Genomic DNA, 18,593 nt, shown 5'->3' with positions numbered 1-18,593 from the left:
GCCTAAATGTGACTCCAGACCCACAGCAATGTGCCTTGACTCTCAATTGCCCTCTGAAATGGCCCAGCAAGCCATTCAGTTGTACCAATCGCTACAAAGTCTCAAAAGAATTGAAACTGGATAAATTACCTAGCATCAGAAATCACCAGAAAAGACAACAGCGGAAACTGCCCTGTCGACCCTGCAGAGTCCTCCTCACTAATACTTGGTGCTTGGGAGAGCTGTCTCACAAAATCCTACCTTACAGACAATGTCCCAGATACAACCATTACCATCCCTGAATATGCCCTGTCCCACTGGCAGAACAGACCCAGCAGAAATGGCGGTACAGTGATATACAGTCCAGAGGGAATTGCTTTAGGAGTCCTCAACATTGACTCTGGACCCCATGAAGTCTTATGGCTTCAGATTAAACATGGGCAAGGAAACCTCCTGCTGATGACCGCGCACCATCCTCCCTCAGCTGATGAGCTGATACTCCTCCATTCTGAACAACACTTAAGAGGAAGCATAGAAGATGGCAGGGCACAAAATGTACTCGGTGAGGGATTCAATGTCCACCATTAAGAGTGGCTTGGCAGCAGTACCACTAATCAAGCTGGTCAGGTACCAAAACACAGCTGCTAGACTGGGCCTGCGGCAGTTGATGAAGGAACCAAAAGGAAAAACCGTACTTGACCTCATCCTTACCAATCTGCCAGCTGCAGAAGCATCGGTCAGTGACAGTATCGATAAGAGTGACCACAGCTCAGTCCTTGTAGAGACAAAGTCCCACCTTCACATTGAGAATAACGTCCATCACGTTGTGTCGCACTATCATCCTAAATGGGATAGAGTTCGAACAGATCTAGCAACTCAAGACAGGCATCCATGAGGCACTGTGGGCCAACAACAGAATTGTACTCCAGCACAATCTGTAACCTCATGACCCAGCATATACCCCATTCAGCCATTACCATCAAGCTAGGGGATTAATCCTGGTTCAATGGATAGTGCAAGAGGGCATGCCAGAAGCAGCACCAAGCATACCTGAAGATGGGGTATCAATCTGGTAAAGCCATCGAGCAGTTCACTTGCATGCCAAACAGGAAGTGATAGACTGAGCTAGGCAATCCCACAACCAACAGATGAGATCTAAGCTCTGCAGCTCTGCCACATCTAATCGTGAATGGTGGGAGGCAATTAAACAATTCACTGGAGGTGGCGGCTCCACAAATATCCCCATCCTCAATGATGGAAGAGCACAGTACAAAAGATAAGGCTGAAGCATTCGCAGCAATCTTCAGCCAGAAGTGCCAAGTAAATGATCAATTCTGGCCTGCTCCAGTGGTTCCCAGCATTACAGAAACCAGTCTTCTGCCAATTTGATTCGCTCTACATGACATTGAGAAATGGTTGGAGACACTGGATATGGCATCTGCTATGTGCCCTGACAACATTCCAGCAATAGTACTGACGATTTATGCTGCTCCTTTAGTCAAGCTGTTCCAGTACAGTTACAATACTGGCACCTATCCGACAATGTGGAAAATTGCCCAATTCCTGTACATGAAAAGCAGGATAAATCCAAACCCAGCCAATTACTGCCCCAGTCTACTTTTGATCATCAGTGAAGTGATGGACGGTGTCATCAACAGTGCTATCAAGCAATACTTGCTCAGTGACGCCCAGTTTGGGTTCCGCCAGGGCCAGTCAGCTCCTGACCTCATTACTAGCAAACCTGGAATCAATGGGTATCAGGGGACAAACTCTCTGGTGGTTAGAGTCATACTTGACACATAGGAAGTTGGTCATGGCTGTTGGAGGTTATTCATCGCAGCTCCAGGACATCTCTGCAGGAGTTCCTCAGAGTAGTGCCCTCGGCCCAACCATCTTCAGCTGCTTCAATGACCTTCCCTCCATAAGGTCAGAAGTGGGGATGTTCACCAATGATTCCACAATGTTCAGTACCATTCGCGACTCCTCAGACATTGAAACAGTCCATGCCCAAATCAACAAGATCTGGACAATATCCAGGCTTGGGTTGACAAGTTTCAAGTAACATTCACGCCAAACAAATACAACTCTATGACCATTACCAACAAGACAATCTAACCACTGCTCCTTATGCTGTAAGGTGTTACCATCACTGAATCCCCCACTATCAATGTCCTGGGAGTTGTTTATGAACAGAAACTCAACTGGAGTCATCACATAAATGCAGTGGCTACAAGAGCCGATCAGAGGCTATGAATACTGCAGCGAGTAACTCCCCTCAAAAGCCTGTCCACCATCTACCAGGTAAAAGTCAAGAGTCTAGTGGAATACTCCCCACTTACCTGGATGAGTGCAGCTCCAACAATACTCAAGAAACTTGACACAATCCAGGACAAAGCAGCCTGCTTGATTGGCACCACATCCACAAGCATCCACTCCCTCCACCACCAAATGTTCAGTATTACACACCGCTGCTATCCACAAGATGCACTGCAGAAAATCTCAGAAAGCATCTTCTAAACCCAAGACCACTTCCACTTAGAAGGACAAGGGCAGCAGATATATGGATGCACCACCACCTTCAAGTTCCCTTGCAAGCCATTCACCATCCTGACTTGGAAATACATTGCCATTCCTTCACTGTAACGGAGTCAAAATTCTGAAACTTCCTACATTGGCATTGTGGGTCAAATCACAGCAGGTGGACTAGAGGAAAATCAGGAGGACAAAAAGGGGATGTGAGATAATTTTGGCAAATAGAATTAAGGAGAATCCAAAGAGTTTTTACAGATACATTAAGGACAAGAGGGTAACTAGGGAGAATAGGGCCCCTCAAAGATCAGCAAGGCAGCCTTTGTGTGGAGCCTCAGAAAATGGGGGAGATACTAAACGAGTATTTTGCATCAGTATTTACTGTGGAAAAGGAAATGGAAGATATAGAGTGTAGGAAAATAGATGGTGACATCTTGCAAAATGCCCAAATTACAGAGGAGGAAGTGCTGGATATCTTGAAACACAAAGGTGGATAAATCCCCAGGATCTGATCACCCTAGAACTCTGTGGGAAGCGAGAGATGTGATTGGAAGGCAATGATGGATAATCCGCTCATCACTTCCAACTGAAGCTGGCTAAAAATGTTCCAGTCTTTTCATTATGCACTGATGGGCTCCATCATTTTTGGGCAAGAGGAGGTTTGTGGATTGTTCTCCTCCAGTTAGGGTTTGTTTTTACTGAAACCTTTGGCCTTATAATTCAAACCAATCTTCATTAAATTCAGTTCCATGACATTTAGGTACATGGGATTAGTTTAGAATGGCATCACAGTTGGTGCAAACACATTGGGCAGAAGGGGCTGTTCCTCTGCTATACCATTCTACATCCTAAATTAAAATTTTGGCACAGAGTGAAACCACCTTGACTTTTAACATGACTTAGGTTTTACTCTCACGAGTGCACCTTTAAACAGCACAAAAGGCTTTTTAAAAAATATAATTCCCTATCAGGACCCAGGCAGTCTACCAGGTCACCTTTTAGAGTTTAATATTGACAATGAAATGGAAGATAATTTGATTCATTCTGACAACTGGAATTTCAATACCATCTTTTGGTGGAGTGAAACATCCAAAGGAATGCTGCAGGAGCACTGTCAAGCAAACTTTGTAAAATGGAGGGTGACTGATATTGTACTTTTGCTTAAGAAAGGTTGTAAAGAGAAACCAGGGAACCAGAGACCTGCTAGTCCGACTTTGCTGCAGGTGTTTATAAAAATAAGGATTTGTGGACATTGAGAGGCAAAAAGTAGACTAGAGATAGTCAGCATGGTTTTGAGTAGAAAAACATCTCACAAATTTGAATGAGTTTCTTTTGAGAAAGGTACCAAAAAGATTGATGATGGCAAGGTTCTGTATGGGTAGACTAATTAGTGAAGCCAAGACACGAGGGATTTCAGGGTGAGCTTGCAAAATGGATACACGATTGGCTTAAACAGGAGAGTGTGGTCGTGGAGGCCTGTGTTTACAGGGGGATCAGTTCTAGGTCCTCTTTTGTTTGTCATTTATATAAATGATTTGGATGAGAATACAGAAGGCATGGTTAGTAAATTTGTGGATGACACCAAAATCGGCAGCCATGATGTGGAGGTGTCAGTGTTGGCCTGGGGGTGGATAAAGTTAAAAATCCCAACACCAGATTACAGTCCAACAGATTAATTTGCAAGTACAGCTAGACAACCCTTTATCCGAAATCCGAAAGCTCCAAAATCCAAAGGTATTTTTGTGAAGTTTTTATCTCATTAACAAGGTTGTTTGGCGTGCAAACAGTTAACCCAACTCCACATCCACCTGATGCGTGTCACTCACATGTGGTTGGGTGGGGAGGGGAAAAAAAAACAAAGAGGTTATGTGGCCCAACACTGGCAGGCCTCAATTTTGTCTCAGGGCCTGTTAGTCACAGTGAGACTGCTGTTTGGTAAGATTTTTAAAAATTTCACCGTTGAACCGTCACTTCTTCCAAAATTCAAAAAATTCCAAATTCCGAAAACCAGCTGGTCCCCAGCGTTTCGGATAAAGGACTGTGTACCCGTACTAGCTTTCCGGGCATTGCTCCTCGTCAGGTAGCTAGTGGGTCCTATGATCATGCCTCACTGGCTAGCTGACAAAGGAGCAGTGCTCCGAAAGGTAGTACCTCCAAATAAACCTACTGGTCTATAACATGGCATCGTGATTATTAACCAAAACTGGTGGCACAGTAGAAGGTTTTCTACGATCACAAAGGTATCTTGATCAAATGGGTCAATGGACTGAAAAAAACAGCAGATGGAGTCCCATCTGGATCAGTGCAAGGTAGACCCTGCATAGTGTTGCAGAAGGGAGACCTTGGGGTACAGGTACATAGTTCTTTGAAGTTTGTATCACATATAGTCAGGGTGATTAAAAGGTGTTGGCACGCTTGCCTTCATTGCTCAGTCCTTTGAGTATGGGAGTTGGGAAGTCATGTTGAGGTTGTACAAGATATTGGTGAGCAGTCTTCTGGAATACTGTGTGCAGTTCCGGTTGCCCAGTTATTGGAAGGATATTAAGCTGGAGAGGATTGAGAAGATATTGCCGGGAATGTTGCTGGGTATGGAAGGTTTGTGTTATAAAGGAAGGTTGGATCGGCTGGGACATTTTTCACTGGAGCGTTGGAGGTTAAGAGGCAGCCTGATAGGAGTTTATAAAATAATGAGGTATGAAGTTAATGGTAGTTTTCTTTTCACTAGGATAAGGGATTTCAAAACCAGGAGGCACATTTTTAAGGAGAGACAAGAGATTTAAAATAGACATGAGAGGCATTTTTTTTTTTTTTTTTTTTTACACACAGAGGGTGGTTGGTTTGTGGAATGAACATCTTGTGGATGTGGACACAATTACAATGTTTAAGAGACGTTTGGATAGGTACATGAACAGAAAATGTTTGGAGGGACAGGGCCATGAACAGGCAGGTGGGACTAGTTTAGTTTGGGAGTATGTTCAGTATGGACAGGTTGGACAGAAGGGTCTGCTTCTGTGCATCGTAATGTCATATGTTCCAGTGAAAAATATCCCACCTGATCCAACCTAACTGTTTCTTAGGTTAGCACATGCAGAAAGTGGATAGGTTCTAGATTGCATTGTCTGAGAATTTGATGGAGGCATGTTCAGTGAAGGCATTCAGGAGTGAATTAGATTATCAGAAAAGGATGAGTGTATAGGGCTACAGGGATAAAACAGGGAAGTTGCTGTGTGAATGGCTCCTTCAGAGTCAGCACACAAAGGCTCAAAGGCCATTTCCTGTACAGTAACCATTCTAGGGGCTCATCACCCACTAAATACCATTAGTATTTATAAACATTCCGTTTAAGTATTATCAGATAGCACACGTGCATAAAGTATCACTTATAGTGCTATGTATAAATTCAGTAAATTGTTCCAATGGTCAGTTGCAAGGACCAGAGCTATACTGACTAAATAGGGACAGATTCAATTCTTGTCTGTGCTGACCCAGCCAATTTTGCCATAACCTGAATTAAGAAAGTTATCCCAGAGGGAAAATGGGCAATTGCAACAAGATCAATAAAAAGATGGGAAGGAAACAGGACACATCAGGATAAACAAAATGGGATGCTATTGCATATCTTTGAAAACTGATTATGTTTCTAGCTCACAAAAAGACAATAGCTCACAAAAAGACAATATGTTCACCCCATACACAATATTTTCTAGTTTATCTAGAAACAGCTTAAGTATTTTAGTAACATTGCTGGATAGTTAATGCTGAATATTTACAGATCCAATTTAATATTACTGGACATTAGAAGGAACAAAAATTAATTTTATTGTTTTCAAAATCATAGCATTTTTCAATGAGATTCAATTGGTGCAAACCATTTGCAGAACCAAGTCAATAAAGTGACATACTTAAGAAATCAGCAACATTTAAACTTTAGCTGGCATCACAACAGCTTCCTAGCAAACATACAGCTTACCTTAATGCAAATCCCACAACCAATACAGAGAGTTTCTGAAATCCAGGCAATCTTACTTTGAGCAGTAACTTCAATACAAAGCTTTCCTGCAAATAAAAAAGCAAAAGAAATAGTTTTACTTAAACTTTCTAAATTTGTACTAGAGACTGGTTTTATAATTTAGGAATTCACTAAAATATACATACAATTTAAAGAAAATTATTAGAGACCAAGCTAGTGGCTTTGCAGTAATGTCACTAAACTAGCAATCCAGATCCACAGCCTAATACCTTGGTCACTCGATTCAAATCCCACCATGGCAGATGATGAAATTTGAATTTAATAAAAATGTGGATTAAAAGGCTCTCCCAAAGGAGGCCATGTAACCACTGCTGTTTATTGTAAAAACAAAACCCATCCTTTAGGGAGCGATTTTGCTGACCTCACCTTGTCTGTTCTGATATAACATGATAGTTCTGCTCTCGTGCTATGTTATAAGAAAATTGTGCAATAGCTGCACCATTTACACTAATGGAGCCTTAAAGCCAATACAGGGTAAACAAACTGGCATTCTATAAATAATGGTTGAAATTCTTCAATTGTGTTAAAGCCAATTCAGGTTGAAGAAACACATTGTAGCAGAACCAACTGTACTGCCATAGAGAACAATTAGGTACAGACAACAAATACTAGCTGTGTCAGCAATTCTCACACCTCATGAGAATACATTTTAAAACATTAACCTTGGGAGGAGTGCCATTAATTCCTAGTGCAATCAGAGTGAAACAGAGGATCAAATAAGAGCAGGCTGCACAAACTGGTCTTTTACTCCCTTCAGCATGGGTAATTAAGTAGGAGGCATCCTTTGAATAGTGTAGAAAAGTAAAGTTATTTCCAATGTTGAGAATATCAAGAACAAGGGGTCACTTCAAAATTAGAGCTAGGTCATTTAAGAAGAAAATTAGAAAACACTTTCTCTGCCCTAAAAGGCTTCAGTTGTCACAATTGGAGCTTTCAAGATTGAGCTCAACAGACTTTCATTGGTTGAAACATATCTAGGGATACGGAGTTAAGTCCAGTAAATAGTGTTGAAAAACAAATCAGCCAAGATCTGTTAGAATGGTACAGTAGGCTTAATGACCTGAATGGTGCTCTCCTATTCAATTATAGAGAAGAATGCAGTTACACTGTATCTCCAATGAAAGGGCCTCTAGGGAGGTGTGCAAAATGGCTTTGATTTGACCAAAATTAAAAACTTTAAAAGCTTTGAATCATTTAGGACTGGAGTCTTGAGCTTGTTTGCTTCAAATTCACATTACGGCCAGGAAAGACAATGCATAAATTAAACAGCACCAATTTTCCGATGGCCAGATAGTTATTTCTGCTGCTTGGATGGGTGTTGTGCATTGCGTCCAAGCAGAATCCATCATTTTACACACTCTATGGATATTGTCCAAGAAATTGAAGATTCTGGCTGACAATTTACCTATGCCTGGAACTCTCCAAAAGGGTCCACTTAAATCAGAGAATTCCTGCAGCAGTAAATATTCAGGAAAGAGACAATTAAAAACATAAGTTGAATGCCTGGTTAGCTATTAAACTGATCCCAGCAATTTTTCATTTTCCAAACCAAACATACCTCCTCGACCTTTATCTGATAACAGTCCCCTGTCCCAGAGACCTAGCTTCTCCACCAGATTCAACACTACCTCATGACCCAACACGCTACATCCACTCCCTACGAGCAGCCACATCCCCACAGACTTGAGACTCCTTCCCTCACAACTTCTCTCCCTGGGACCCGAAGAACTGCCTCCTTTCACTCCTACATGCCTGGCACCTGAACCTCGTACATCTCTGAAACTTATAAATTTCCCAGGATCTGTTGAATCTTCTGTGATGTTGGACATTTAAATCACAGCAGAAGACAACTACTGCTGTGGGAAATGGGATATGGTTCAACTATCCTGCACTACGAGAGACCCGTGGGATTTAGAGTAGAGTACATTTTTCATTTCTGAAGGAGCCCTGATCGAAATATCCTGGCACAAAGTTAAAACTTTTTCTGACCACTAAAAAAACAGCAGAATGATAATTGAAGTGTATCTGCCACTCATCAAAATCCAGCCAAAGATGCTTCTGCAGTTCATGGAACATAACAGTCAACTATCCACAATCAGGATAATGTCTTTCACATAGAAAGTTGATAATTGCAATTTTTAAAATTAATACTTTAAAATAGTCAAATTAATTTAATGTAGGTAAATGAATTTGCTGTGGCTTAATTTTTGGAATTTACTTTAAATCCATATTTCGACAAAAGGAAATTAAAGCAGAGAAAATTATGGGTGAAACTTTCAGTTACTTGTAATGGAGGGGGTGAAAAGAGAGAAATCATCATCATCAACAATCAATGCTTTTAATACAATTGAATTTTTTTACTACACGTTTTAAGAAAAATCGATTACACTTAGCATGTTGTTGAAAAGAGATGGGGATCAAGGATAAATTCTTGGAGGAAAGCAAAAGGTCTATCACAGAACTGAGAAAAGAAGCAATTACAAGTCATTGAATGGAATCATGTGGGAACAGTTCCACCCATCTGGAAGACAGTAGAGAGGGGTTGGAGTTAGGTGGTGGAGTCAACTGTCAAAAAGTTGAGAAGGATGAAAAGGAAAAGTTTAGCTTAAGTCATACAAGAAGTCATTTGTGACTTATTTTTAAAAAGTCAATACTCTCATTGAAAGGATTCAAATATGAAGTTTCAGGAAAGATAAAAACAGATTTAAAAAGAAACAACATGTTCAAGGATTTGAGGAAATAGGAAAATAGGGGAAGGATGATAGTTTGTAAGGACAATGGGATCAATGGTTATTTTTTGGTGTGTGTGAATGAAAGATTGCAGAAAATATAGAGGCAAAATCTGAACAAACAGAACTACTTACAATGTTGGTTAACATGAGAGCCAGGAAGGGAAGTTGGACAATCAGCAGTTTATTCAAAACAGACTAATGGAACAGAATTTGCTTCTTCAGAACAAAGCAGATTCTGAGGGTCTGATGGGATTTGAGAGAGACCTCTGGGTACTTCAGTTTCCTCCCACAATCCCAAGGTATGCAGGTTAGATGAATTGGCCATGCTAAATTGCCCATAGCATTCAGCGGTGTGTAGGTTAGGTGCATTAGTCGGGGTAAGTGTAGAGTAATAGGGTAAGAGAATGGGTCTGGGTGGTTTACTTTTCAGAAGGTTGGTGTGGACTTGTTGGGTCCAATGGCCTGTTTCCACACTGTAGGGATTCTATCGAAACCAAAGAGCTCAGGTCAGGACAGGCAGGCGATCATTAAAGATGATGTGAACAGGACTAGTAGGAGGGAGAGACACAATCCTGATTAGGATTGAGACAAGCCTAATGACAAAAGATGTCCATGAGCTCCTGGTGCTGAAGGTAGAAAAGGCAAAGAGGTTTTAAAGCTTTGGGGGGGGGGGGGGGGGAGAGAGAAAGAGAGAGAGAGAAGAGAGATTATCTTTGCATTACAAGATTACTCTGGAATAGCAAAGTTAAAAATCACATAACACCAGGTTATAGTCCAACAGGTTTAATTGGAAGCACACGAGCTTTCGGAGCGATGCTCCTTCATCAGCATCGCTCCGAAAGTTAGTGTGCTTCCAATTAAACCTGTTGGACTATAACCTGGTGTTGTGTAATTTTTAACTTTGTACACCCCAGTCCAACATCAGCATCTCCAAATCTGGAATAGCATGCAGTTATAGCATATATAAAGCAGGACCTGATAAGTGTTTGTTGGAAATGTCTGTGGTTCTGAACTACAGACAACACTTGGTGTTGCATATTTGACAGTGAAGCAATTGCATGTGATGGTGGCTATCAGCTCATGTTACTCACTGGACATACTGTTTACCTTGAAACAAATGCATCTTTAGGACACTGAAAGCTTTGTGGAGAGTAATATGCAATACAATAATACAAGGGAGGCAAGAGAGAGGGAGTGGCACTTTTGATAAGGGATAGCATTACAGCTGTGCTGCGGGAGGACATTCCTGGAAATACATCCAGGGAAGTTATTTGGGTGGAACGGAGAAGAAAGAAAAGGGATGACCACCTTATTGGAATTGTATTATTGACTATTAGGGGGTCTGAGGGAAATTGAGAAACAAACTTGTAAGGAGATCTCAGCTATCTGCAAGAATAATAGGGTGGTTATGGTAGGGGATTTTAACTTTCCATAGACTGAGACTGCCATAGTGTTAAGGGTTTAGATGGAGAGGAATTTGTTAAAATGTGTACAAGACAATTTTCTGATTCAGTATGTGGATGTACCTACTAGAGAAGGTGCAAAACTTGACCTACTCTTTGGAAATAAGGCAGGGCAGGTGACTGAGGTGTCAGTGGGGGAGCACTTTGGGGCCAGGGACCATAATTCTATTAATTTTAAAATCGTGATGGAAAAGGATGGACTAGATCTAACAGTTGAAGTTCTAAATTGGAGAAAGGCCAATTTTGACGGTATCAGGCAAGAACTTTCAAAAGCTGACTGGGGGCAGATGTTCGCAGGTAAAGGGACGGCTGGAAAATGGGAAGCCTTTAGGAATGAGATAACGAGAATCCAGACACCAAAATTGGAGGTGTAGTGGACTGCGAAGAGGGTTACCTCAGATTACAACAGGATCTTGACCAGATGGGCCAATGGACTGAAGTGGCAGATGGAGTATAATTCAGATAAATGCGAGGTGCTGTGTTTTGGGAAAGCAAATCTTAGCAGGATTTATACACTTAATGATAAGGTCCTAGGGAGTGTTGCTGAACAAAGAGACCTTGGAGTGCAGGTTCATAACTCCTTGAAAGTGGAATCGCAGGTAGACAGGATAGTGAAGGCGGCGTTTGGTATACTTTCCTTTATTGGTCAACTGAGTACAGGAGGTCATGTTGCAGCTGTACAGGACATTGGTTAGGCCACTGTTGGAATATTGCGTGCAATTCTGGTCTCCTTCCTATCAGAATGATGTTGTGAAACTTGAAAGGGTTCAGAAAAGATTCACAAGGATGTTGCCAGGGTTGGAGGATTTGATCTACAGGAAGAGGCTGAACAGGCTGGGGCTGTTTTCCCTGGAGCGGAGGCTGAGGGGTGACCTTATAGAGGTTTACAAAATTATGAGGGGCATGGATAGGGTAAAGAGGCAAAGTCGTTTGCCTGGGGTCAGGGAGTCCAGAACTAGAGGGCATAGGTTTAGGGTGAGAGGAAAGATATAAGAGACCTATGGGGCAACTTTTTCACGCAGAGGGTGGTACATGTATGGAATGAGCTGCCAGAGGAAGTGGAGGCTGGTACAATTGCAACATTTAAGAGGCATTTGGATGGGTATATGAATAGGAAGAGTTTGCAGGGATATGGTCCGGGTGCTGGCAGGTGGGACTACATTGGCTTGGGATATCTGGTCGGCACGGACGGGTTGGACCAAAGGATCTGTTTCCATGCTGTACATCTCTGACTCCAGAACAACGTATGTCAAAATTAAAAACCACATGCTTTCCAAGTGTGCTGCACACAGTTATTTACGTGTAATATAGACATCAGGAACATATTTCATTGCAATAAGAGATCTGTAATTGAAATCTCAGCACAAATATGGAGAGAAAACTGAAGGGCAGGTTAACTTGGCCTGCTCTACCGTACTTCTCAGTAGTTAAATCAAAAGGCTTTGTTTCAGACTTGAATGTAGTTAACTACATATCACCATCTCACATCACAAATGCATTCTATCAGGACATTCTGCCACATACAGAACAGAACTGGAAATTTGAGGTCATCCCAACCTGCTGTCACTTATATTCTAACTTTCACCAAGTTCCAATCACTAACCTACTCCAGCTTCTGTAAACCAATGCCTCTAATTTTAAAGTTTTCATCCTTGGCCTCGCACTACCTACCAATGTCTTAAACATTAGCACCCTTTTAAGGATTGCCTTCTGTGCATCTCCAATTTTAATGGCTCCACCATTGTTGAGTGTTGTTCTGTCAGCTGCTGAGGCCCTAAGCTCCGTAATTCCCTCCATGAACCCCCTCGTTACCTCTCTTTCCTCCTTTAAAACTACTTTTCTGACTATGCTTTTGGTCATCTATCTTAATTCTGTTTTATAATGCTCGTGAGGCATTTTTTTTAATTACACGATAGGGGTTATGCAAGTGACAGTTCTTTTTTTAAATTGGAAAGAAGTATATTTATACTTCACTGATTTTGGGCACTTTTTGTTCTCACCAATAGTTGTTTAAAAACAGAGTTTTTATTAACATTACAGACATACTAAAAAGTTTTAAAGGGATAGAAAGTAAGCAACAAATTGATCTCTTTCCATCATAAAGAACTACGAAGTGCCACTAACAGATTTGCATAAATTTATTTTTCTTTTCATCCACCAACAGCAATACAAGAAAAACAAAACTGCTTACCCATTCGAACTACTGGACAGCTCTTCTTGCACTCCTGACGACATTTTTTGGGTTTGCACTTATCATGGCTGACTATGGCAATTCTGGTTAGTTTATCTGCCATAATGCCTCAGTGAGCTCGTATCTTGACAAGAAAAACTTTGTATCATGCCAGAAAGCTGTCACAATCTACGAACAACAACAAAAAATATCCATTAATCAGAAAAGCCTCATGTACAGGAGAAAAGTATATCAGTATGTAACATTATAGAGTCAGAATCATATAAATAGACCCTTTGGGTTCAACTAATTCATACCAACCAGACATCCCAATCTGACCTAGTCCCATTTGCCAGTATTTAGCCCATATCCCTCTTTTCATAAACCCTCCAGATGCCTTTTAAAATGCTGTAATTGTAACCACTTCCACAACTTCCTCTGCCAGCTCATTCCATACACGTTCCGCCCTCTGTGTGAAGATATCTCTCAGGTCCCTTTTAAATCTTTCCTCTCTCACCTTAAATTTACGTCCTCGTGTTTTGGACACCCTCAGACTAGCGAAAAGACCTTGGCTATTCATCATATCCATGCCACTCATTATTTTATAAACCTCTAAATGGTCACCACTCAGCCTCTGAAGTTCCAGTGAAAAAAAGTTCCAGCCTTTTCAGCTTCTGCCTATAGCTTAAACTCTCCAGTCCGGACAAGATTCTTGTAAATCTTTTCTGCACTCTCTCAAGTTTAGCAACATCCTTCCGACAGAAAGGTGATCAGGACAGTATGCAGTGTTCTAAAAGTAGACTCACCAGTATTCTGTACAGCCACAGAACAGTGTTCTAATTCTTATGCTCAGTGTTGTGACCGATAAAGGTAATGGGGCCAAACACTTTCGTCACCACCCTGCCAACTGTGACTCCTCTTTCAAATAACTATGCACTCCAAGGTCTCTTTGTTCGGCACCAATGCCAGGGGCCTACCACTAACTGCGTAAATCCCTGCCTTACCAAAATGCAACACTTCACATTTATCTAAATTAAACTCCATCTGCTACTCCTCAGCCCGTTGGCTATTCTGACTAAGGCCCCGTTGTACTCTGATCATGATCTTCATTGTCCACTACACCACCGATTTTGGGGTCATCTGCAAAGTTACTAACCATGCTCCGACATTCACATCCAAATCATTTATATAAATACGCATGACTAAAAATTTCAAAAAACAATAATAATATTGAAAATGAAAAGACAATTTTGGAAGGAACTGGTGATCTGGATGAATTTAAATTCAATAAGTCTAAAACAAAACCTAGTATGTTACCACAATTGCGAAACTATCAAATTTATGAAAAGCTAATCAAAGTTCACGAAGGCTCTTCCAAGAAGGAAAGCTGCCATCCTTACCTAGTTTAGCTTACATATGATGGGAAATACACAATAAGCTGACTCTTACTGCTCTCTGAAACCCAGTATAGCAAGGCATTCAGGCACATTGAATCGCTAACAAAACGTTGAACAATACAACAGAATAGACAAGAACTGGTCTAGGTATTGAAATAAATTCACATCCTGCCTAGTCAATCCTTCAAAGTCACTGAGATACAGTAATGTCAAAATTGAAAGATCACCCACAGACTAGTCAACAACAGATCTCAGATTCATACCTTACTTCCAATGTTCCAGATTCCTCAATCACTACCTCTACATATGTCTGCTTTCATGAGCAGGATGAATCAACCAGAAGTAGGGGCATAGTTGCGTGTATTTGGGAAGGGGTGATCCTGGTAGTGCTCAACGTGGACACGAAGTCTCATGGCATCGAGTCAACGATGGGCAGTGAAACCCGAATCATCACCTAAAGTCCCCTCTCAACTCAAACTGATGTGGAACACCACTTGTCCATGTTATCCATGGATATTTACTCCATTTGGAAGCCTACCTTCTGCTTCCAACACATAGTAACAACTGTGATTCAAAGTTCCATACAGTATGTCACCATTGTGAGTAAAGCACTTGAATCTCACTCTCAAATTGGCCACACAATCCCCTCTGTTTCCAAACCTCAGATCAATTCTATATAGTAAATATAGTAGAAAAATAACTGGTTAAAATGGTTTAGCCAAACAAAACAGAAGAAATTCAAAAACTAGGAGAACATGCCTGGCATGATCTGATATTTAATGCTGGTCAAACCCATTAGTTGAAGATGTTGGCTTTATGCTTAGTTTAGTAGATGTTCAAAACTTGATGTTTTGAGTTCTCATAGCTTTATGAAATTTGTAATACATAATCAACCACCAGATCAATGGCACCACAAATTGGCTCTGCTGTACATCAGGGAGGACTGAAGTGCAAGTGAGCAGTAGTAATAGGGGACTCTCGTCAGCTGTTTTAGATAGGCATTTTTGGGGTCACGAGTGAAACTCCAAGATGCTTTGTTGCCAGGGTCAAGGATGTCACAGGACATTCTGAAAGGGGAGGGTGAGCAGCCAGATGTTATGCTCCTTATTAGTAGTAATGACAAACAGAAAGAGAGTGGAGATCCTGCAAAAGGAAATTTGGAATGTTAGGTAGCAAGTTGAAAAGCAGGATCTCAAGGGTTGTAATCTCAGGATTATTCCCTGCGCCATATGTTGAGGACACCAGAAATAGCAAGATAATACAGCTGAATGCGTGGCTAAAGAGCTGACATAAGGAGGAGGGCTTCAGATATCTGGATCATTGGGGTTTCTTGCAGGGCAGGAGAGACCTGCACAAGAAGGATGGCTTGCACCTAAACATGTGAAGGCACCAAAATCCTTGTGGAAGGTTTGCTAGTGCCACTTGGGAGTGTGGCAGATATGTAGACAGAGCATGGTAAGACTTAAATGAACAGGGTTATTGTAGTGAGTGCTTTTAAGTTTCCCAGTATTGTCTGGGACTGTGTCAGGGGTTTAGTTGGGTCAGAAATGCACCCAGCAGGGCTTCTTGAAACAATAGGTGGATAGTCGAAATAGGAAAGGGGCCATACTAGACCTTGTATTGCAGAATGAACCTGGCCAAGTTTCAGTGGTGGAACATTTTGGGAACAGTGATATAATTTCATAAGTTTTAACATACAATAGTTAGGGATGAGACTGATCCTCAGGTGAAAATATTAACTTAATGGACGGCGAAATACAATAGTACTGGGCAGCAACTGGAGAAATTAGATTCAGGGCAGCTGTTTGAGGATAAATCCACATCTGGCAAGTGGGAGTCTTTTAAATGCCAGCTGATCAGAGTTCAGGACCAGCACATCCCCAAGAGGATGGAAGATTCAGTAACTCTGGATGACAAGAGATATTGAAAGTTGAAAAGCAAAATGAAGCATATGCCAAGCCCTTGAAACCAAACCAGGCCTTGGATGAATATAAAAGAAAAGGAAAGGACTTAACAAGGAATTAGCAGGGCAAAAGATGGCCACAAATATCCTTGGCAAGTAGGATTAACGAGAATCCCAAGGCATTTTATACACATATTAGGAGCGAAAGGGTAGCTCCACTGAAGGACAAAGGAGGGAATTTATGCATGGAGCCAGGGAAAGTGGGCAAGGCCATTCATGAGTATTTTGCATTGGCATTCACCAAGGAGCAGGATATGAAAGATGGCAATATTAAGAAGGGGCATGTAGATATTAACAAAATGATGTAGGGAGTCTTGAAAAATAAGGTAGATAAGTCCCTAGGATCTATCCCAGGATACTGAGGGAGATAAGTGGAGAGATTATTGGAGTTGTATCACAGGCCTTTGAATTCTCTTTAACCACAGGCGAGGTCCCAGAATACTGAAAATAGTCAATGAAATGTGGAGCTGGAAAATGTTGCTCCACTGTTTAAGAAGGGCAACAGGGATAATCAAGGAGGTAACAGGCCAGTGAGCCTAATATCAGTAATTATTGGAAAAGATTCTTAGGGACAGGATTTAATTACATTTGGAGAAGAGTGCATTTGTTAGGGATAATCAACATGGATTTGTGTAGGGGAGGTTGTATCTCAAATTTAATTAAGTTTTCTGTGAAGTGAAAGATGATTGATGAGGGTAGGACAGTGCTTGTCAAATGTTTTAATGAAATCCATGTAGACAACAAAGCCCCTCATGAAAAGCTGATCCAGAAGTTAAGTCACTTGGAACCCACAATGTCAAGTTGGATACAAAATTAGCTTGGTCACAAAAGACAGAGTGTACTTGTGGACGGTGCTTTCTGCCTGGAGGTCTATGAACAGTTTGTCCCACAAGGATTAGTGCTGAACCTGTTGCCTGTAATATAAATAAATAATTTAGATGAAAATGTAGGTATTCTGATTAATAAGTTTGCAGACAACATGAACATTGTTAAAAATCACAACACCAGGTTATAATCCAACAGGTTTAATTGGAAGCACACTAGCTTTCGGAGCGTCGAAAGCTAGTGCTTCCATTTAAACCTGTTGGACTATAACCTGGTGTTGTGTGATTTTTAACTTTGTACACCCCAGTCCAACACCAGCATTGCCAAATCATAACATGAACATTGGTAAAGGTGTAATTAGTGATGAAGGTTGTCAAAGAATACTGCAGGAAATAGACCAGTTGGAAAATTGGGCATAGACATGGCAGATGGGCGTTTAACCTGGAGAAGTGAGAGGTGATGCATCTTTGGAGGTTAAATGCAGGATAAAAGTATATTGTAAATGGCAGGACGTTTGGAGCACTGATATACAGAGGAACCTTGGGGTGCAAGTGCATAGCTCCAAGAAAGTGGCAACACAAGTGGATAAGGTGGTAAAGGAGGCATGGAACATCCTTGCTTTGGTCAGGGCATTGAGTTTAAAAATTGGCATTTCATATTGTAGCTGTAAGTACTTTAGTTAGGCTGCATCTGGAGTATTGCATACAGTTCTGTTTATCATACTCTAGGAGATATGTAGAGGCTTTGGAGAAGGATGTTGTGTGCATTGGAGAGTTGTAAGGACAAGTTGGACAAACTTGGATTGTTTTTTGCTATAGCTTCGGAGGCTGAGGGGCACCAGGAGAAGCATGCAAAATTATGAGGAACACAAATAGGGTGGATTTTCGGAATCTTTTTCCAAGGGTGGCAATGTCACATACCAGAGGGGAAACTTTAAAGGAGATGAGAGAGAATGAGCATTTTCTTTTTCAAAATAAACCACACAGGTAGTAGGTGCTTGGAACACAGTGCCAAGGGAGGTGGCAGAATCAGATACTTATAGCACTGTTTAACACACATTTAGACACGTGAACGGGGAAAAGGGGGATATGGACCACATGCAAGCAGAAGGGATCAGTTAGAATGGCACCATGTAGGTACAGACATGGGCCAAATGGCCTGCTCTGGTGCTGTACTATTCCATGTTTTACTGGGAAAGGTCAAAGGCACTGGTAAATTGTAGAAGAAATTCAGTAAAGTTTGATAAAGAAGTGATACCAACAGGAATAAGACAAGCTAGTACTGCAATGCATGTTTTTGCAGGCAAGAACCTTTTACACCCCATTGATCCACACCAGCAATGACTGGTGAGGAACCTTGTACACCCTAAGACCTGTATCAACATGGATAGCAAACTGGAGAATATATTACATGTCTGCACAATGGAATGAGAAGGATGTAGAACACAAGATTTCTGTTTATTGTCCAGTAATTAAATTTAAATACATGTGACCATGGGGCTTAAT

At 41.3% G+C, this 18,593-nt stretch overlaps 1 protein-coding gene across 1 annotated transcript in view; it reads right to left on the bottom strand.

Moving 5' to 3' along the window:
- Positions 1-18,593, bottom strand: part of abce1 (ATP-binding cassette, sub-family E (OABP), member 1) — an 83,152-nt gene that overhangs the window by 58,133 nt on the left and 6,426 nt on the right. Inside the window, exons 2-3 of the mRNA XM_043699036.1 lie at positions 12,925-13,092; positions 6,479-6,564 (exon numbers count right to left, since the gene is read on the bottom strand). Of these exons, the coding sequence (XP_043554971.1) occupies positions 6,479-6,564; positions 12,925-13,027 (189 nt within the window). The 5' untranslated portion in view covers positions 13,028-13,092. The remainder of the gene's footprint in view (positions 1-6,478; positions 6,565-12,924; positions 13,093-18,593) is intronic.

Source organism: Chiloscyllium plagiosum, chromosome 1 (genome assembly GCF_004010195.1).
Source record: "Chiloscyllium plagiosum isolate BGI_BamShark_2017 chromosome 1, ASM401019v2, whole genome shotgun sequence".
NCBI lineage: Eukaryota > Metazoa > Chordata > Chondrichthyes > Orectolobiformes > Hemiscylliidae > Chiloscyllium > Chiloscyllium plagiosum.
This window is presented reverse-complemented; position numbering and strand designations above follow the sequence as displayed.